The sequence below is a fragment of the Martes martes genome, assembly GCF_963455335.1.
Source record: "Martes martes genome assembly, chromosome: 15".
Classification (NCBI taxonomy): domain Eukaryota; kingdom Metazoa; phylum Chordata; class Mammalia; order Carnivora; family Mustelidae; genus Martes; species Martes martes.
Window position 1 is genome coordinate 65644929 of NC_137903.1, and position 22042 is coordinate 65666970.

Here is a 22042-nt window from a genome sequence, read left to right on the forward strand (position 1 = left end):
GTGAGAGAGGGGCAACCGATTGTTACGGAACTTGTCTCGCAGGAGAAGGAGGGGGTTGTCATGTGATTTATTATTGCTCAGCCTCTGAGAGTCCTGGGAAGTTAAACTGTATACCACCTCAAGGATGGTGGGGCCATCTCCACGCAGAAGTAGCCATTGCAGAAAATGTAGGTCACTTCGCAAGATGGGACTTTAGCAGACTTTCGGGACCAGCAGCTAACAGCTTGCTCTTTGTTTTAGGCTCACTTAGAGCCTGGGTGTGTGCCAGATTCTCAAGTGCTCTGTAGCTTTCCCCTGATGGTGGATGATGCAAACTACCTGCCCACAGGTTAGTTATGGCTTGAAGATTTTTTTTAAGATTTCATTTGTTTATTTCTCAGAGAGAGCACACAAGCAGGGGGAGCTGCAGGCAGAGGGAGAAGCAGGCTCCCCACTGAGCCAAGGAGCCTGATGTGGGACTCGATTCCGGGACCCGGGGATCATGACCTGAGCAGAGGGCAGACACTTAACCAACCGAGCCACCCAGGCATCTCTTGAAGATACTTTCTGCCTGGCCAGTATTTTAATAGCCACACACATGGAAACATTCAGGATTTCTGGCTTTTCTTCAAAGACCTAGCTTTGCTGGGGCAGCGTTCTGCAGGCCCCCTCTCAGCTGCTCCCGTTTGAAGGAGCCCTTATTTTCCGGTCTGCTGCAACCCTCATCCGAGCCTTTTTGTTTTATACCTGCTCACTTCACACAGTTCTGTGACTTGCCTAGTCTGGAAGGCATCTGAGTTCACAGGCTTCCCCCTCCTTCAGAATTCCTGTGCCTAAAGTTGGGCTAAATTCTCATAAAGACCCATTTGCGTGTCATCAGTACAAAAGTGAAGAGCTGTGAGATGTTACCTAGACTTATTGTGATCATTTTGCAATACATACAAATAACCAATCATGCTGTACTCCTGAAACTAAATGTTTTATGTCAATTACATCTCAATAAAAAAGAAATAAAAAGAAAATGGAAACTCACCCCCACCCCCCTAAAAGAGGGAGTAGTTCTCCACTGGGAAAGATGGGACACAACCAAGGGCATTGCCTGTACAGAAAAAACCCTTTCCTCGCAACTTAGGGAGCACACCAAGGGGAGTTAAGACCAGTATCTGAGTAAACCGCCTGAGTCACCATGTGTTCCAGGGAGCAAAGTGGCCTCCATTGGTAAAAATCTCTTCAAAGGAAATAAAGCTGAAAGCTGCCGAACTGTAATTTTTGTCCACTGGTCTTCCTTCAGCCTTTGGAGGTACACAGAATCAACTGCACTCTTCTTTCGTACCCACAGACTTCCAAAATTTTGAAGACAACTGTCATTACCCCTGCCGGCCTCTTTCCACTTCCGAAGGCTCCTTTCCAACAAGCCTGCCTAATCCCCTGGGCAGCTCTTCTTAGATAGTTGAGACCTCTTCTTCATTCTGGTAAATCTCTAGCTTGGCTGTGCCACCCAAATGTGCGATTCCAAAGCCAGCAGCCTGAGAGAGTGAGAGGACAGAAGGGCAGTCAGAGTAGATCCTCTGACTCAGACCCGGGTCCTCTATCACCTGTCCTAACACCGCACGAGCTTACAGGTTAGAAGACAATGGGAGGATTCCCAACTGAGGCCCTTTGTGGTACAGAGACATGACAAGACACAGCCTTCCCTTTACATGGCTCCAGGGAAAGATCCTCCCTTTAAGGAACACCAAGTCTTTGTAATGAGTAAAATCCAAAAACCCTACTCTGTCCTCATATCCTTTCTCCTCAATGGGCTGACAAGATTTTGTAAGGATGACACCCTACCTTTGAAATATGCTTCACCTCAAGAGGTTAGAGTCCATTTGAAAGGGCCTGTAAAGTAAGCTGGGATGGTGTATGGTGATAATGCTTACTTTCCATGGCACTGCTCATTAAGTCAGCTTTGGCATAACTAGGAGAGATGAAATTCAAGCCAATCTCTGAACTGCTGCTTTTACAGTTTCGATAAATAGGTAGATAGGACTGATGCTGCTGGCTCAAATGAGATTTGAGGTTAGATGTAGTTTTGGCTTAACGCTCCTTTATTTCATTAAATGAGATAGTGTATGTGAATCAAAGTTACCGGAACATGTTCATTTTTATTACTAATCCATGTTTTCTGGCCACTCTTAACCATCTTTATATCCATCACAGTCTCTGTGCTGCGCCCCACACGTCAGTTAATGGAGAGTGGACCCGTTCTGGAGACTTCAGTCAGCTGTCTCTGACACGCAGTTATGGGGCCACTTACACCCATCCCTTCCACTGAGAACAGAACAAAACCCTTAGGCTACAAGGTTTGGGTAGCTGAGAAAAGTTGTTAGAGTGGGTTAGCATGTTCTTACAACTTGGAATCATGTCCGCAGCAGTTCCATCTGGAGGAAGACAGAGTGGATTAGATGTTTTCTCAAATCTGTCTCACATCTATGGAAATCCTACTCTTTTTATAGTCTTTTGGCATAGAAAGCTATGTTATCTCACTTGAGATCATTCCTACAGAACCAATAGGAAGATAAAGCAAAAGCAAACCAGCAATCAAATTTGATTGTCTTCCATCCTAAGGAGCTTGGTGTATAGTCATTAAGGCATCAGCATCCGTTGGGGGCTCCAGCAGGGAATCCTACTCAAGGACACAGGAGAAGCAGCAGAGGGAATCAACCCGAGCGGTACTAAAGAGGACAGGATGGGAAGGACATTTTTTATTTCCCCAGATCTTCAGGCAACCTCACTAAGGTGGAGGTATGAAACCAAGAAAAATACGAGGCTTAAAAAATACTGTGCGTTATAATTCTTCAATCTCTGGAAGGCTAGGAGCCCAAGGTCAGTGTGGCAGGAAGCGGAGCAGACCTCCCGGCCCAGCAGTCACACGATCTTCACGGTCTTGAGCATATCTGACAGTACATACGTGTCATCCCAGCCCCTCCCAGGCTTCCTCAAGGTCTGCTCCAAGGCCTGGGCCATTTCCAAGACCTCTGGCGTGGCAAGTTTCTGCTCCGGGTGCTGCTGGCAGAACAGGATCTCATTTACTTCACCCTCAATTCGCCGCACATACAGGAGAGGAAAGACCGCTTTGAGCCCGGTCAGAACTGAGTCCTTCAGCCCCAAGTCCCGGCACACAAGGTTGAGGATAAAGACACCTACAGGGTAGGAAGGAAAGAGTCATGTCTGGCAGATCGGGGACATGTTGGAGACAAGGTTCAGCTCTGAGAACAGACCGATTCCTGCTGGTGGCCTAAGAAAACACAGCTGCAGTGAGTCTGCAGAGAGCACACTGCATATGAAGGCAGGAATATGTGAACTATGAGAAAACGTCAAGCTAATTTCTTGCTCTTCTGTGCTGGTAACAAATTACTTTGCCATTCTCCTTGCCTCAGTTTCCCAAAGAAATGCTTTGAGAAAGAAGTAATACTCCAAGAAAAAAACGTACCAACTCCACAAGGGTGTTACACTCTTGACATATACGCTATGGGGTATTTACCAGCCAGGAAGAGGGGGCCAAGCTTACCTTGACCTGTAACAATGAAGGTTCCCAAAATCTATGTTCACCCAAGTACCTGACACCAAATCAAAACATCGGGGAGGCCATCAACACAAGGTCTAAGAGCTCTAGCTTCCAAGAGAAGTTGGCGCCACAGCTTGTTACCTTGTGTCACCTTGGCAAAGTTTCCTTACTTCAGTTTACTTATTTGAAAACGGGCTGCTATGATGACAAAACAGCACAATGTCCAGGCCAGCCCCCACGGAAAGAAATCGGATGGTAGCTGGCATGACCACGCCGGGGGAGATGTGAATTGCTGCACGCGGTAAAACTGTTTGGCAACATCTAGGAAACCCCAGCTTACAAGTAAACTCTGATCCAGCAATCACAACCCCACCTACATGCCTGACAGACCTGCAAATGCATTTCACCAAAAGGCACCTACTGGAATGTCGAAGTCAATACTGCTTATAAAAGCCTCAAGTAGGAAATAATCCAACAGCACAGCAGAATGGAGAAACAAATGCGGTATAGACACACAATGACACTACACAACAATAAAAATAACAATGTAAACACAACACTATGGATAAATCTCACAAAGATCATGTTTGGTGAAAGAAAGCAAACAGTACGTTCCATAAGATTCCATTTACACAAAGAACAAAAATGGGCAAAACTAAGCAGTACTGACCGAAGTTAGGATGGGGTTCTCCTTGAGAGGAGGAGTTATAGGAGGAGGTAAGGGGTGGACCCTCTGGGGGGCTGCAAGTGTTCTGTGTTTTCAGAGTAAACGGATGTGTTCACTTCGGGGAGATTCATTGAGCTACACACTTTTCGTTAAAAAGAAAACAATTTTTAAAGGCCTCATCCCACCTCCCACCCCAACCTTTTGTACTTCCTACCTTCAGGAGTCAAGATGCTTTTGACCTTTTGCAGGAAAGGCTGGTCCACAAAAGCTGGTGGTGGGCAACTCATTCCCAGTGTTGGGTCCTTGCTGTCAACATCAAACATGACGACATTGTAGTGGGGCCGAGCTGGGAAAAGATAAGCAAACAAGTCTTTGTCTAACACCATCTACGTTCCTGCACCACACGTGCCCTGTGACCCGTGGTGGCCGCAGGCGGCTACGTCAGAAGGATGACATGGACGCCATGGCTTGTCTGTAAGGGCACTGATGTCACTGTTCAGGGGAGTCACTGTCACTCAGGGTTCCGCTGTGAGCACCCCACACAACAGCCAGGGCTTTGACCTGATCTTTTCCTCCACATTTAAAAGCACCTTCCAGAAGCGCCTGGGTGGCTCAGTGGGTTAGGCCTCTGCCTTCGACTCAGGTTGTGATCTCAGGGTTCTGGGATCGATCCCCGAATCCGGCTCGGGGATCTCTGCTCGGCGGAAAGCCTGCTTCCCCTCTCTCTCTGCCTGCCTCTCTGCCCACCTGTGATCTGTCAAATAAATAAACAAAATCTTTAAAAAATAAAAAAAATAAAAGCCCCTTCCATAAGCAAACATATTCATGGGGTCCACACTAGCATCACTGCTACTTGGTTAAGAGTCCATCTATACCAGTAATTTTCAATCCCAGCAGAACCTTAGGGTCACCTCAGGATATCTGAAATACTTGGGAGAACCCGGGCTCCATTCCTGACCACCCGAGTCAAAAATCCTGGTGTGGGAAGGAACGGGTAGGAGGGGAGACAGGAAGCCTCAAGTCTTTTTCTTTAACTCCCATGTAATTCAAAATACAGGCAGAGTTAAGAACTATTGATTTACGCAAAGCAGCTTCCTAAGCCTTTGAGGACTGACCCAGCAAGTGGTTGCAGGGGAAAATGTTATCAAATTAAAGTTAGTGTATTTTTTCTAGTACTTGAATAACTGCGGGCTCAAGAAAAAAGATCTTGCTACCTGGGTGAGAAAGAACGGATGATGCATCAGATGCGTCCCTTGCTCTAAAGGAAACAGTTTTTACAAGGGGTAACCTGCAATGCTACTGACTTGAAGCGAACTTTGAGACTACGATAATGGTTATTCAATAATTAATAAATGCTGACTTAGAACTACTGCATGCCCATTACTGTGCACAGCACAGATCTCATTTTGGTTTCTTAGAGAGCAGAACACGGTGGCTCATCAAAGTCCAAGGACAGCCACCGCTCACATCTGTAGCACTGAGCCCTCTAATAACCTGGAAGGTGCTTGTTAGAGACGACTGCCAGGCTCTTCAAAACGGACTGACAGGCAGTAACGATGGCAACACATCACAGACTGAGTGCCTGCCATAAGCCTTGAGCAGTTTCAAAGATTTCCCACGTACTAGCTATGTTGGGCCCGGGTCCCCACACTGGCCCCAGCCTCAGAGAGGTAACCTGTAAAGCTCTGATAGACTTAGATATACTTCATAGAAAGTTCAGTTGGCAATTAAAATTCCTGCACCATCTGTCCATCCCAGCACCAAAATACTCACCCCGGGCACCCTGCTCTGCCACACCCTAACTGGGAGATGCTCTGATCCAGTGAGAACCAGAGGATGAGGTATGGAACGGACAGACCAGGAAGGGTGTGTGGCTCGAGCTCCCAGGTTCACTTAAGACAGAACCAACCTGGCTGACCTCTCCCTGAGGGACCCATGCTCCAGGAAGGACCAGCCCCCAGGAGCCTACATATAACGTGGCAAAAGGAGCACAGGAGCTATTGCAGAACATGAATATGCCTTTGTCCTAAGCCTGAGATAGGAAACATTAGAGCAAAATGGAGCCTGAACTCCAGCACAGCACGGCCACCACAATCCCGCCGAGCAGCCTCTGCTTCAGCGTTTCTCAACCTCGGCACCACTGACATTGGGGACAGAGAATTCTCCGTCAGGGGTGGCTGTCCCGTGCACAGCAGGATGTTAAGCAGGATCTCTGGTCTCGACTCACTCGCTGCCAGAAGCACCCTCACCCTGTGCTTCCAAGGGCCGATGACACGTCTGCAGACACAGCCTGACGCCTCCAGGGGTACAAGCACTGATCTACACGAATGCTGTTTGGCTCTCTCTCTGCTTCACTCCCAGCTGAAAGACTGAATAAACAACTCCCCCCACACACCCCAACTTCTCTTCCCCTTTTCCTCACCCAGCACACACCTTAGGGGTTCCTTGGGAGGATGAGGAAGTGGCAAGGACACAGAGTCAGAGGAGAACCAGGAGAAGAGCCCACTGATCTGTTAGCACCCCAAGGGCAGAAATGGTCGATTTTGCTTGTTGCTGTATCCCAACCGCCCAGCTCAGTGCTGAAGACACGGCTGGCACTCCAGATTTACTGCATCAGTACATCAACCAATGAATGAACAAATCAACAGGAGAAAGACTGGGACAATGTTAATTGTCATAGATGAATCCTAGAGGCCCGTGCAGGCCTGCTGACTTTGAGGACTCTTCTCCCAACACCCCTCCAAATTCTCCAAAAGCTGTAGTACCTTCTCTTCCTGCCAGGCTGGTAATATAGTCCAGGCCATCTGCAATATGGACCTTCATCCGATCGCTCTGGGAGAAGCCAAACCACTGGGTGGCCACTTCCAACATGCAGGGGTCGATCTCCACAGCATCAATGCAGGACTTCGGGAAATGATCGTGGACAAACAGAGGGAGGCTGCCCCCACCCAGGCCTACTACCAACAATGCCAGTGGGGTCTCTGCAATAAAGGAATACAGAATCATTTGAGTTGGATTATTGGCTCTGCCCAGGGGATACAAGATTTAGAGGCCCAGCCTCTCTGTCTCATCCCAGAAATTTAGGGGCCAATCTGACATCTGAAAACTCAACCCTGGCCTCACAATCCTTCCTCTACTTACACCACAAGCTGAACCAGTGTGTTATTATTACAGAACCTTAACGTTCCCAAAGCTCGCAGCTGATATCATACCAAGAGTCCCCACCATAAGCATGATCAGACTTCCCCTAGGAACTGGGAGGAACAATGGCCAACATCTCGCTCTACAAGGCAGTGTAGATGCAACGCCCTCTGCCCAGCTTTCAACTCAAAGGCCACAGTTGCCCTCTCAGACACATCAGCCAAGTAAGGCATTCCACCCAAGTTCCAGAAATCATGGGAAAACAAAGACCCAATTCTTAGTCCTAGTACAGAGAAACTTCAGCAACCATAGGCAGACAGAAGAAGACAAGAAACAAGAATCACCGGAAGGAGACATTCAATTAGGATTGATATCTGAGGATTAAACCTAAGAACTGAGACTCTAGGGACATAGAGCAACACCAAGACGGGCCAAGAGCATAGGGTGTTTCATGAGACATCCTCAGGCCTTTAGGTGAACAGTTAAAAGCCTAGACAGAAAAGTGAACATTTTTGCTACTGTGTCAGATCCAAACCTATTATTAGTAATAAGGTTATGACTGTTCTACCAATAACATAGATTTTCTTATATTTAGAAATTCAAATTGCATCTGGTGCTCAAATAATGCAGTACTGAAAGCCAGAAATTCTTCCCAAGTGCACAAGAATTTCTGGAGTCATGATTTTTAAATGTTCCATCTGGTTCATGGGTAGACACATGCAAACACTCAATAAGCTGAACAGCTTAAAATCTGTGTGCTTTCTGTAGCTCACTGCATACATTTTATCAACATTATTAATAGTTATATTAATTGTCAATGTTATTGATAATTACATTATCACTATTAATAATTATATTATTTATATTATTAACATATTAACAGTGATATACTGATTTTATTATTAACATACAAAGTATTATTTTTTTCAGGGGTGTGGGTCTGGGAATCATCAGTCTTAACACAATTCAGAGCACTCACCATAGCACATACCCTCCCCAACATCCATCACCCAGTCACCCTTCCCCCCACTTTAATATTTTAAATAAATGAATAAAAGAAAAAAGTTAGACACCCACATATGCAGTCATTTTGAGATCACGATCTGAGTCTGAGGGAAAAGTTACTGGCCGTTTATTAACTTAGAAAAAGCCTGGGAAGGAGAAAACTAGGAATATATGTACGTTTGTTGGTCTGTCATCGCTATGCTCACACCACAAGGCAGCTGTAATTGTCCACACCCCCGCCTGTGGAAGGCACCGGCGTCCCCCTCACCTAGGAGCAGCTCTGGGTTTCTGAGCAGGGCAAGGCCGGCAATCATTGCTTTGTGGTGCTCACAACACAGGTAAGTCTTGTCTATGGACTGCCCTGGGGCTGCAGGGAGGTCCTCTGGAGTGTCAGCAGCCCGGGGCTTCTTCCTGTCCTTTTTCCGTTTCTTCTGGGCTAAATGAGAGACAGAGATGATGAGGTCTTATGCTGAGCGCTCTAGTCCACGGAAAACAAGCCATACCAGCAGCACTGCGCTGCAGCGAGACAGATCCGACTCAAGAACCCACGCCCCCGGGGCTTGGAGCCTACTTTAAGGAAATGGAAAGGATCCTAGAGGACATGGCCTAGATCTACACTGTCCAACACCATAGCCACTAGCCACTTGTGGCCCCTGAACATAAATTACAATTTGAAAACGTTAACGTTTCAGCGCCTGACTTGCAGCAGCCACATTCCATGTGTTCAGGAGGAACACATAGTCAATGGTTACCGTATTGGGCAACTGAGCGGACATTAAACATTCCCTCCAATGCAGAGAGTTCTACTAAACAGCACCAGACTAGGCGACCTGTGAGGTACCTGCCAACTCCAAAGCCCTCCTGAAACCTATCCCAGAGGCCGGCAGTACGGAGAAGGTGGGGGTCACCTGCACCCAGAACTTTCCCGGCTCACCTCACAGAAGTTTACTGAATTAATATAATACAGACGCATATGGAGCCCCGTACAAAACAGATGGCCTCCAAACTGAAGGCATTAAAGTGATAACCACATCTGTGTGGTAAAGCACCACCCCAGCCCCTTATCATCTGAGACCCCGGCTTCGCTCAAGAACAACATACACCTCCATTCTGTTTACTGCCGTTTACAGCAGAGCCCAGACGGTTAACAGGCAAACTCACAGAGCCGTGAGCCTCTGATCACAGGTACCCAGGTCGGTCTGACCACCCTGAATGGAGAGTCCAGGCCATGTCCACTTGGGTCCCACCGCTGTGCGGATGACACCTCACCTCTGTGAGACACATCCTTCAGTAACCTGGCTTCAGACTGCACCACGTTCCTGTTGCTGAGGAATATGAGCCGCCGGAAGTAGCGCTTGTCATCCCCCTGCACATCCTCGACCACGTAGCTGCCACTCAAGGGACTGCAGCCTTGGTGCTGAACGGTCCGGACCCCGATGTCCCCACCCACAGACAGAAAGGGCACCTGAAGATATAACAGAGATGTGGTCAAACACCAGCTCAATTAAGAAACATGAGGAATGATAATCTTTTCCCTTTGTGTGTGTATGAGGAATCCCCATACCAAGGTTCAGGACACCAAGAACTTTCAAGATTTGCCATTCTAATAAGAAACTTTCCTGAGGGGCGCCTGGGTGGCTCAGTGGGTTAAGCCTCTGCCTTCCACTCAGGTCATGATCCCAGGGTTCTGGGATCGAGCCTCGCATCGGGCTCTCTGCTCAGTGGGGAGCCTGCTTCCTCCTCTCTCTCTCTCTCTCTCTCTCTCTCTGCCTGCCTCCTCTCCGCCTACTTGTGAACTCTCTCTCTGTCAAATAAATAAATAAAATCTTAAAAAAAAAAAAATTAAGAGAGCTGTATTAAAAAAAAAAAAAAAGAAAAAAGAAAGGAACTTTCCTGGGGCCTTTCAAGAGATCACAAAATGTTTAATTCACTCTTTGGAAAACCAACTGAACCCATAAAGATCCCCCAAACCCTTAGTAAAATGCAAGGTTTCTCCCTCAGAAAAACAGGAGTTTCTCCTTAGGAATGCTCAAAGGACTTTCCATAAAACCTAGAGGGAACCTTCCGCAGGGAACTATAACTATGTGAGAAGGAAACCTGAGAACAAATCCAGAGAGAAACCAACCATTCTAAGTTTGGCGAACTCTTTCCCCGCAATTATTCTCATCTTTTTCCCCATTTTTCTTAACAGGAGAAAAATTTAGGAGAAAAACACATTTTCCCTCCAGACTTTTCCATTTCCCTTCCCAATCTTTACTTCCATTTCTTGTAAAGACCTCCAAGAGTATTTAATAATCACCAGGGACCCCTGACTTTGCCGAGACACCGGCACTCCCCACAGGATCTCCATCTGTTTGAGGGACACCACCCCCAATCACACACACAGTCATCCGCGAACACAAGACAGTGTAGTGGGCAGAACCACAGGCTAGAACCGGGGAGTCTAGGTTTATCCTTCCACATCTGCTGCCACAGCACCGAGCCCCTAGGGACCTTGGCTTTCGTACCCGCCATGGCTAAAGCACCGGTAAGGCACTCAGCTACCAAAGACCCTGTCCGAGCAGGATGGAGTAAAACAGACAATGTCAGCAAAACCCTGTTTCCTTCCCAGGAAAATGCCAGGCCCGCAATGCTAATATCCTGAAAACTCATCTGAGCTGTTTTGCCTCTTTTTCATTCTACACTCAGAGAATGATGGTTCTAAGAAGCAAAAGACACAAAAGAGAGTAAGGAGAAACAGTCTGAACAACCCACAGTTTAAAGAGCTAGAGCCTGGAAGGTGGAGAGCATTTCATTTCTGTGTGGAGTCTCAGAGGCGCCACAAACATACACGCTACTGGGAGTCTCCAAAGAGCAACCCCTCTCCCTCCTCTCTCTGCCTGGAGTCAAGAGAACCGAAGTACCGCCCACTTAGTTCTGAGCTGTTGACATGCCCTCCAGGAATAGACCAGGGGCACAGACCCTTGTCCTAGCTCCTTCCAAGTCACCCTCTGCCTATGTGGCTGCTAACAGGACTTTTCTAGAGATCCGTGAAAGCTGCTGCCAGAGCTCTATTACCTGCTGCTGGGCGGGCATCCCGGCAGGAGCCAACTCCATGACTCTGGCTGACAGCTCAGCCTGGATGCTATCCATGCCTTCGTACCGCTGGCCTCGGTGGAGGGCCACTGTGATCAGCCTCCTGAAGCCTGCACTGGCCGCCAGCTGCTTCCGACCCTCTTCCATGCCAAAGAGCCACTCGGTCTCGCGACCCTGGGGGACTGGAAAGAGCACTTGGTGACACGGAGTCCAGGGAAGAGTGTTCAAGACCCAACCACTATAACCTACATGGCACAGAGTCAGCCGTGGTGAAGGCCTAGCATCCCTTCTAACTATGACCCATTGAGGGCTGTCAATTCCCTAGTGCGCAATGCCCAGAACAAAGCAGCCATCAGACACATGGTAGGACCCACGTGACCGTGTAAGGGAGAGAGGCGGGTACCTAGTCCAAGAAAAAAAGCAATAATACTAACACTTATTACATGCTAAGCATTATTCCAAGAAGCGTACAAACAGAAACTAATTGAATCTTCACAACAGGCTAAGATACAGGTGGTATTATTATTCCCATTTCATAAACGAGGACATTGAGACACAGAAGTGGAATTATTTGCCCAAATTCACACAATTCGTAAATGGGGAAGCTGGGGTTCAAACCCAGGCAGTCAAGCCCCAGACCCCATGCTTGTGTCAACTACACTCTTTGTTCCCATAGGCGGACAGGTAGGATTATGGAATGCTCGGGAAAATAGCTGACTTGTCAGCAAATTACCAGGGTGATGATTTCAACAACTCGCCTTTGTCTAGAATTTCCTACTTTTGAAAGCACTTCGTCACCCTATTTCTTTTCACCGTTACTGACGTAAATCTGGTATTATTTACACCCTTCACTCATGCCACTTTTGTTTTCCAAGCACGTACCATGTGCGAGCACCACTCGAAGAGATTTTACACTTCTCACACCTATACGACAGTTAACTACCTCACTTTATAGATGAGGAACCTCAGGCACAGAAAGAAAAGGAATGTCCGAGGTCACACCACCAGGAAGGGACTGAGCTAGAACTGGAACCCAATACTGGCTTGTTTAGCTACTACTCTGTACTATCTCCCTAAGTCCGGCAGAGAAGTACAGCACCTCTCCCCAAGTCCTGCAGCTCACAGGCTACAGAGCTGACTCTGATGCTTCCAGGACTCCGTGGTACAAAGTAACTCGCTACACTGTGAGACTTACCTAAATTTATCCCTGTTGCCTCTCTCTCTCCTCCCTACCAAACCCATTCTCACACTCCACCAAGCCTCTGCAATGCAAGGTGTGAAGAAAGAAGCCTCAAATCTTAAGCGGGTAGCTGGACAGCTGCTACTCCCCCTCCCTCATGCCTGGGAGAGTCTAACTTCTTGAAGTGCCACCCCCTGCAAGATAAAACCGGCCACGGCGTACCCATCCACCAAAGCCCCAGCCCCTATAAGCCAGCCCCTCCAGGGAAGAGAGGGAGCAATCCCAACTCACTGATGAAAATGGCAAAATGATTGTCCCGCGATGGTTTCACAGTGGGGCTGTCCACCACGTGGAGGGTGTAGCGTGGCTCCCCCGTGTCCCCATCGCACAAGTCCAGAGATACACTCCCCAGCCCGGCCTTGCGGTACAGCTGGCTGCACAGCCAGGCATACTGCTGCCGCTCACGCACCGCCTCGGCCAGCCGCTCGGCACTCTCCAGCCGCACAGGCTTGCCCTGCTCCTGAGCACACAGCTCAAAGATCTGAAGGGCAGAGCCAGGGACTGGCCTGAACTTGGTCATGATGAAGGCAAAGACAGGTAGAGAGAACCGAGGCTCTGCTTCCAACACCCGGTCCTGGCTGTTGGCCACCTGGTGTACCCTCACCATCCACCCCTCCCGAGAGAAGTGACCCACTGCTTTCTTCAGGATGTGAGCCTGAGCCAGGGAGATGCAGAGGTAGCGACCGCCCACCTGCAGGACACGGCCAACCTCAGCCAGCATCCTGTCCACTTGGTGCAGGGTCTTCTCCTCCTCGTCTGTCAGGACAGCGTCCAGGGTGCCCTTGTCCAACACCACCTGGAACGAAGCATCAGGAAACTCCATCTGTGTCATGTCCATCTTCAAGAAGCTCATCTGGGGCCGTCGGCTGGCGTTGCGTTCCTTCATTTGCTTGATGACCACCTCACTGATGTCAATGTTCACTATATCCAAATAGCCCACGTCATACAGCTGCTCACTTAGCTCTGAGTTACCGCACCCAATCACCAGCACCTGAGGGGAAAAACCAACAAGATGAAGGTGGTCAAGGCAAAGGAAAGACCTGCAGATACTTCCAGGAATCAGATCTCCCCGCGGCTGGTAAATTTCCAGACGGTGCAGATGCTATTGTTAGGAGACAGCACCATTACGAGGTGATTCCAGGTTCCATCTTGAAACGGGCTTAGGGAAACTCAGCGATGAAAACCACATTCAGCCACACGACGCAAGATATGGAAAAATGGGCTTTCTGTACTACAAAAACAAGTTGTTGTCCTGGTTGTCCTCCCTGAAGCAAACATCAATTACTCAAGAAGTGATAGGAAGACACAGAATCCAAATACAGTACGGTTCACACCTCTTCTTTGGCTATTAAAACCTATTTGTGGCAGAACCATATTCCCCTCATGCCTTCAGGTCCACCTCACGGTATTCTTTTCTCCTTCGGTTTAAGGTGGCTCCAGCCCGAGCAAGGAGCCAAAGGCGGGGCTTGAACTCACAACCCAGAGACCAAGACCTGAGCTGAACTTAAGAATCCCGCACGGAGTCGACTGAGCCACCCACCGGCCTTTACTCCTCTATGTCCTAAAGCCAAACCTGAGACACATGCTCCCGCCCCCCTCTCTGCGCAGCAGTCGTGCACCGAGCCCTCGAAATGCGGCCCCAGTGTCACCTCCCTGGGAAAGCCTGGGGGGAAGAGCCCAAGTCTTGCCCTCATGGGGCTGAGTCTCAGCTCCCACGGGAGCACTCCCTGCACACGATCTGCGGCGAGACACCGGCGCTCGGAGCCGCCGCTTCCACGACAACCCATGGACGAGCCTCGCGGAGTCGGGACGAGATCCCAGCCGCCCAAGGAGCGCCCTCGGCGCCCGCCCCAGGCCCCGCACCCGGCGCGCCCCCCACCAGTCCCCGTCCCGCCCTTCTTTCGGCCCCACCCCCCGCACACCTCGTCCGCCCCAAGCCCCCGGCGCTGAGCTCGGCCCCTGGCACCCCGGAACGTGCCTTCCGGCTCCCGGGCGCCAGCGCAGAGCAGGCCGGAAGTGCCGCGGCCGGCCACAGCCGCAGCCCCCGCCGGCGGACTCGGCGTCAGGAAAGCCACGGGGACCGCCGGCTCCACACCCGTGCGCCGTGACGGAAACGCGCCCGCGGCCGCGGGAGGCGACAGCCGGGGTCACTACCGCGGTCACTCTTCCCGGGCGAGGACTAACTCAGGGAGGGGCGGGGGCAGCAGGTCGCCCACCCGGAACCCTCGCGCGGGACATTTCAGAGCCGCCTCCGAGCCGCGGGGACGCCCAGAGGCCGGAGACGCGGGCCCAGGCGGCCGCCGTGAAACGCGGCCCGTCGCCTCCCGCCACGGGCAGCGGGACGGCCCTCGGCGCCCACGCTCCGAGCGCACGCCGGGCGCGCGGCCGCGCTCACCTTCTCCCGGGGCTTCATGTACTTGTGCAGCACCCCGCACAGCTCCAGGTAGCTTCCGTACCACTCGAAAGCCCGCCTCCCCCGCTGCTGGAAGAACTTCTCCCAGTACTCCGCGGAGCCGAACTCCCGGGAGCTCCTGGGTAGCAGGTTCATGCTGTCACCGTCCGCGCCGCGTCTCCGCCACCCTCCGGCTCGGCCCCTGAGGGACCATGGGCTGCGCTTGCACACGCGCCCGCGCCCGCGCCCGGCGGCGGAATTCGGCCCACACGGGGAGCCGCACGGACCGAGCCCCCGCTCGACCCCAGAGGGGTGACGCTTACACGCAGGCCGCACGCGCGGGACACGGAGCCCGGGCCACGCTCACCCGCGCTCCCGGCTGCCGGCTCCCAGCCCCAACCCCACGTGCCGAGCCCCTCACACTCCCTCACCGCGGGCCCTCAGAACCCGCAATCACATCCGGGTGCCAGGCGTCGCGATTGGCCGGCCGCCCGACCCTCCCGGCGTCTCATTGGCCAGTCTTTCGCTCCTGGCACCTCATTGGCCGACACGCGCTCGCCACCGACCGGCGGCGGCGTCGCAGGCGCGGAGCGCGGATACGCGCGCGGCAGCAGGGGGCGGGGCCGCGGGCCCGAGTCCGGGCGGAAGACACCCCGCGGCCGCGTCTGCGGGATTGCGTCCGAGCGCCGCGAGAGGGCAGCCTTCCCGGGTCTGAGCGTCTCCTCCGCGGCGGACCCCGCCCGGGCTTCCCGCCACCTGCGCTCGCGTTCTGCCGCAGCGGGCCTCCTGGCCACCTCCGACCTCGAAGGGCGGCGCGCGGGCCGCGGGGGCCGCGGGCAGGAGCAGGCCCCGGAGCGGAAACGCCAGCAGACGGACGCGCGGCCAGGGCTGGCGAGAGCCCGTGCTTAGCGGAAGAGCCGTCCTCGCCGCGTGACCTTCGGCCTCGCCCCCACCCTGCCTTAGTGTCGCCCCTCGACGTGCGTAGTCGAGGTTTCTTCTGGAGAAAAGCGGCGCTGAGCGTGCTCGTTCTGCACCAGAATGCGGGACCCCGCAGTGAGTGCGCTGGCGGGAACGTTCCGCAGAGGAACAGCCGCTGCGAACTCCGCGGGGCCTCCTCAGCCGCCGCTCCCCCGCAGCGCGGCGCAGCACGCGTCAGACGCTTCGGACCCTCGGCCTCCTCAGGCTGTCCTGCGGCTGTCCCCGCGCGGCGGCCGCTCCTGCGCACCTGACGAGCGTGGTGAACGGACGGTGCGTCCGGTGCTCGTCTGAGCCTCACGCGCTGCCGCCGCTCCCGGCCGCGCCCGCGGGCCCTTCACAGCACTCGGCGGCGGAGGGACGCGCAGACCCCGCCGGACACCCGCGCCGCAAGGAGCGTCTCTAGGCCGGGCCGCGCGGACCTCGGCAGGCAGCGGAGCGAGCCCGGAGGACTCATCCTCGACGGGGGCGCACGCTGGGGTTTAGGGGCGCAGATCTCACTCGGACGTGCGTCGGCGTCGCCTGGAAGACCTTCTCTTTCTTAAGGTTGTCTGCGTGTGAGAGCGAGACCGTGACTGGGGAGAGGCGCAGCGGAGGGAGAGGGAATCTGAAACCCAGTCGGGCCCCTGAGCGTGCGGTCGCGGCCCCTCGTGGGGGGCCGGATCCCACCCGCAGATCCTGACCTGAGCGGAAGCCAGAGTGGGACGCTGAAGCCACTGAGCCCCCCGGCGCCCCTCCCCCGGAGCCCAGTCCAACAGATGGCCGAGCCGCACTGCCAGAGTTTCCGAAGGCTCGGGTCTCTACTGCGGTCGAAGCGTGTGCGTGTCCAGCAACCTTCTTCGTGATGCCCGTGCTGGGTCCAGGGCCCCACGTGGAGAACCAGTCTTCAAAGTGCAGGGGGGCAAGTCACAAAGAGTTTAGTTCCCCCTGCACAGCTTTAAGAGGTCTGTACACGTGACATCAGAGAAGATCTACTTTCCTCTCCCGCCTGCGGAGTTCCTGTTGTGTCCTTCCAGGAAAGGACCTGGAGGAGCCTCTGAGGTGGCTTCTGCTACTCCATCATGTCGAGTTCCTCGTGAGGGCGGCATGGGTCCTTCCAGAAGATGCCGACTGAGAGCGGGCACTCAGCTCTCGAGCTCTTTGCTCGAAGTGCTCCGCAGCACCAGGGTTAAAACGTTTAAACGACCAACACGAAAACACAGCCTCTGCCCTCTCCGCGGAGGGTGGATTCAAGTCCTCAAACATGTAAATGGCCCGAGATGAACCAATCTTTGTGATGAAGCTAAGGGTACTGTGGTAAGCAAGGCAGTCCCGTGGAGGACGCCCATCCTCCCATCACAAGAACGATCTGTATGAGGGCCGTGGCGAATGCTGGGAGGGAGAAGTGTAAGGTTCTGTGAGGGCACATGCCTCCCAGACCTCGTCTGCTCTGGAGGTGTCCAGAGAAGGCTTTCCTGAGGAGGGACAAAAAGTGTCTATGATCTGGCTTCCTTGGTAAATGCCGCACATCTCAACTTGTCCTAGTAGTAACAGCGTGACCTACGTAAGAACCAAGAATTCCCCGCTCTGAAGCTGTCTTCAGGAACCGTTGGCGCCCGCTTTTCCCTCTGTCCCGATGGTCCTTTCTGTTAGTGGCTGGTATTGGGAAGACAGTAAGAAGTGATTTCTGCCATTCCAGGCACCGGCCCCTTATTTAACGCCCTCAAACATGCAGTTATAGTTTGCACGATGTTTCAGACTAAGAGAATGTGTAACTTACCCATCGTCGCCTGTGTCTGCTCCCTTCTTAGAGCCTAGGGAAGCAGTAACAGCCACAGAAGTTTAAGCTAAAGTCGCTGCAGGTTTCCTAAAATGTGTGACTCACTGATGCAGAAATACTTTACATATGCGTTAGACTCTGGCTTTTAAAATACATTTGAAACGTAGTGCTCTCGGAGTCTGACTGTCAAATATAATTAAGCAGTATCATTAGTGTAGTTAGCTTATGCTAATTCGATGTTAAACGGTGTGTGTTTTATTAGGATCTTCAGAGTGGGCACTGGTGTGCTTTATAATGCAAAGTGACTGTAGATATGAGCATTCAGTGTCACGGGTTTTTCCCCTAAAAATATAAATCCAGACCTCTAAATATATAATTTGCAATTACTAGCCTTACTTAATTTAAACATGAGGTTTTGGGGCGCCTGGGTGGCTCAGTTGCTTAAGCGACTGCCTTCGGCTCGGGTCATGATCCTGGAGTCCTGGGATCGAGTCCCACATCAGGCTCCCTGCTCAGCGGGAAGTCTGCTTCTCCCGCTGACCTCTCTCCTCTCGTGCTCTCTCTCTTTCATTGTCTCTCTCTACCTCTCAAATCAATAAATAAAATACTAAAAAAAAAAAACCATAAGGTTTTAGCAACAATAGTCAATGAGTTGATTGATGCTGAAGTAATTGCAAAATGGGGCACAGATAACGAAAGCATTTCTTGAATGTGGGGGACAGAGAATAGGATAGAGCTTGTGACAGGCAGAGTAACATTACCCCATGGACGTGTATGTCCTAATTCCCGGAACTTGAGAATAAATTAGGCTACGTGGAAAGGGGAATTAAGTTTACTCAGCGACTGCCATTAAAATAGGGAGACTAGTCTAGATGAAGCAGGCAGGCCCAATGTATTCACAAGGTTCCTTAAAAGCAGAAGAGGGAGAACCAGAGAGGAGGAGGCTCAGCGCTGCGTCGCTGCCTTTGAAGATGGAGGAGGGCCCGGGAGCCTGGGAGCCAAGGAGAGGGTCTCCCAGCCTCTGACAGCAGGAAGGTCAAGGAAAAGTGTTCTCCCTTGAGCCTCCAGAAGGAACTCAGCCCTGTAGACACCTTGATTTTAGTCCAATAAGACTCCATCAGGCTTCTGACCTCCAGAGCTGGAAGACAATTAATTCGTATGACGTTCCTAAGGTTCTGGGAACTCACGACAGTAGCAGGAGGCTTCCGCAGAGGGCGTACATGAGAGGGTATGTGTGGCTGGGCAGAAGGCTACGCTGGGAAGATAAAACTGGGAACTGGGGTGAACAGCCCTTCAGTTTCGAGAAGTCTTCCGTTCTGAGCATTTGGATTAAAGCTGTCAGGCCTTAAGAAGCCAATGGGCGATGAGGGTCACGGCAGTTAGAAAGGATTAATGAGAGATGTTTTCAGGAAGAGCAGAAGCATCGGCTGTCCGAGCCTATATAGGGAATAAAGGACCCGAGGACTCAGAATGGCATTCGAATTGGCCTCTGGATGACTGGGGAGATTTCCCATCCAAAGGAACAGGGAAGGGGAAAGGAGGTCACTTGTAGAACTGCTGCTCCAGAGGAATTTAGAGGCCACGATGCTAGCCACGACCGGCTACAAGCCAGTCTCCCCGCCCTGCAGGCCTGTCCCAGGGCTCATACCCCGCTCACTCTCACATTCTGTCAGTGGCGTCCAAGTGGACTTTGTGGTCCAGGCCATGACAACACTTCATGCGTAGGGTGTAAAAGCGTTCAAAGGGAATCTCTCCTTGGTGTCCAGGGAGTGGCTCATGCAGTGTGCTGGAAATGATTTCCGACGGGAAGTCTTTGCAAATGACTTTGTTTTCCACATTTGAGAAGTTAAGAAATGGATGGTCTCCTGTGTCTTAGAAGAATGGAAGGCAGGCGTGACGTTCTGGGATAATGTACCATTTTATTAGCTGGCATCGGCACTTTCTCAAAGCTGTTATTGACCTGAGAAATAATGATCCGGCTGACCCCGGATTCCTAAGTTGGGATAATCATAACAGTGTTGTTTAGTTTGCGTGGCACTTGCGCTTTGCCGAGAGTTTCCTTACGTTTCCATTCCCAGCCTTGCAGGATGGACACACACGGGGATACACACACAACATTGAGGCGAAACCATATTAATTAAAAAGAATTTACAAAGTTACGTATGATGGAGGGAATTGAGCCAGCCTGCCTCTGGGTGTTACATTTGATTCCCAGGATTCTCTTTGTTCAATAGTTTCTTGTGTCCGTGTGGTCATCTGTAGGTGCACCGGTTTCCCGATAATGAGTGGACGGCATATCTACCCTTATGGGGGAAAGCAAAGGGCCTGGCATAGCGGGCAAGTTGTTTGCCTTTGGGGCCGGTGGACAATAACATTTTGAAAACTAGAAAAGGCGAGGGAATGGGGCCAAAGGTGATGGCCTGTGCCTGGTGTGTCAGGCCCCCGCTGAGGAGGCTCCCAAGGCCTCTTTTTGCTTCTCCTCTTTGTTTTTTGCAGCCTGGTATTGGGAGAGAGTACACCGTCACAATGTTTTCTTTCTGATTCTGTTCTAAACTTCACTTCCTTTGCAGAAAAAGAGAAAACAGACCTTGGAAACCAAGCTGTTTTTTTCTAAAGTCTAGCACTCGGCCCATCTCCCATGAGCATCTCCTGTATCCTCTTTTTATTGGATAGTCTCTGTCGTCCGCCCATAACAAAGTATTTTTCTACCACCAAAGAGAAGGACTTTAAAATAGCACTTCATGACTACAAACCCTTAAGCGCTCTACCCAAGGTAGACTTTTTTTAACCTTGAGGTCCAGATCCTTGGAAGAAACCAGGAGCACAACATTCCCGGAGGTCTAGCAAAGGAGTCGTATGTAATCCTTCTATAAGCCTGAAATACTTCTCATGCCCTGAGAGTGCAAGAGAGGTTTTCTCTTAAGAAGAATCTCAAATTCTGGGGTGATCACGTTAAGTTCTTTAGCAACACCTAGAGGGTCTTCAAGAGTGTCAGGAAATTCCTTCCTAATAGTTTGTACTTCAGCCCGAGTGCAAGGGCTACAAGAAGCAGAGGGAGCTTCTAGACCTCCTTCATTAGGTTTTACCTTACAGGTAGATGCTTGACGCCTGGGCATTTGGGGGAACCTCAGGATTATTATTATAGTTTGAGAGTTCCGCTAAGCTGGGGTCGAGAGGTGGGAAGCAGGGAGAAGAGGGTAGAGGAAGAGTAGGGACAGTGGTGACAAGGGTTAGTGCGGCAGCTCAGGAAAACTTTCTACTTTGGAGAGTCTCTGAGAAAGGTCAGAGCTGGCTTTAGAGAGCCTGCCCAAGTGAATTCTCTCCTTGGCGTGTTACAGACCATGCACCAGGTGAGCTGTGCACAAAGCAAACTTCATTTGCAGCAAATAAAGAGATGACAGGGAATGGCTTCCAAAGCACTGACTCCCCCAGCACGGGTGGATGGGTTCCTTTTATTTAGGGTTAGGCTGAATATTCAGGTAGGGAAGCTTTGTCACTGGATGGAGAGGAGGGCATGAGGTCCCACATGTGCCTTAAGAAACAGGCCTGTACACACATTGTATGTTATGTGAATGAGGCTTGTGCTCCTCTCTGGGCTGTGATTTTAGTATTGTAATGAGAACAAGGTCATTGTCGGTCATTCATGCAGACATTCATACAGACCTCAGTGGACCAAGTTGCAAGTGATTGGGCTGAGACCTTTGTTTCATCCAACGAGGACTAACATGGGGCCCCTTATGTAAAGTCCCCACGTTTAGGTGTTAAAATGGGTTGACATATAAGGGACACCATTTTCCTTTACCTTTCTCTGCAGCAAACAAGGGTCATGGGGTATCTTGCTGGAGATACCCCATCCATCTTGGCCAATGCAGCTGTGGTAAGGCAGAGCAGATTGCCTTCAGGGGGAATATAAGCGTGTGTGTAGCTTGGGATTTGGCAGTAGGCAGCTGCCTAGTCACCCCATGGCCCTGTCCTGAGACCAAGCTTCTTGGGATGCGGGCCTGATCCAGGTCCCTGACCGCCTGGACTCGACAGGCACTGCCCATGTGCAGTCCACATCCTGAAAACCAGACACGGGCTGCCAGGGCCATCCAGAAATATGGAGCCCAGTCTGCTCCCCAAATACACTCCAGCCTCAAGGGTGGCTAACGGCCCTCCCAGAATAACTCATTGAGCTTCCAGCTTCAACTGGAGCTTCTGGGAGGTCCGATGCTAGAGAACACAGTGACCCAATCAGGTAGCCAGTCCAAACGGGGGGT

At 51.4% G+C, this 22042-nt stretch overlaps 1 protein-coding gene across 2 annotated transcripts; it reads right to left on the reverse strand.

Moving 5' to 3' along the window:
* Window positions 1-943: 943 nt before the first annotated feature.
* Window positions 944-15504, reverse strand: METTL13 (methyltransferase 13, eEF1A N-terminus and K55). Of its 2 annotated transcripts, XM_080824223.1 has the most exons (9): window positions 15053-15494; window positions 12889-13648; window positions 11400-11599; window positions 9612-9807; window positions 8611-8778; window positions 6962-7177; window positions 4411-4542; window positions 2933-3164; window positions 944-1505 (listed from the first exon to the last, which is right to left on the reverse strand). In XM_080824223.1, the coding sequence occupies exons 1-9, from the start codon at window positions 15203-15205 to the stop codon at window positions 1460-1462; spliced, it is 2103 nt and encodes a 700-aa protein (XP_080680349.1). In that variant the 5' UTR covers window positions 15206-15494; the 3' UTR covers window positions 944-1459. The 2 variants fall into 2 exon arrangements, with proteins under 2 accessions (XP_080680349.1, XP_080680350.1); XM_080824224.1 differs by lacking the exon at window positions 944-1505 and having other exon boundaries at window positions 2107-3164; window positions 15053-15504.
* Window positions 15505-22042: the final 6538 nt, after the last annotated feature.

What these genes read in the sequence shown, in the direction of transcription:
- METTL13 (XM_080824223.1), bottom strand. Translation starts at nt 15,205, where the DNA reads ATGAACCTGCTACCCAGGAGCTCCCGGGAGTTCGGCTCCGCGGAGTAC. An exon ending in AAACCCAGAGCTGCTCCTAG is followed by an intron (nt 7,178 to 8,610) that starts GTGAGGGGGACG and finishes CCTTTATTGCAG; the next exon opens with AGACCCCACTGGCATTGTTG. An exon ending in AAGCATCTTGACTCCTGAAG is followed by an intron (nt 3,165 to 4,410) that starts GTAGGAAGTACA and finishes CCTACCCTGTAG; the next exon opens with GTGTCTTTATCCTCAACCTT.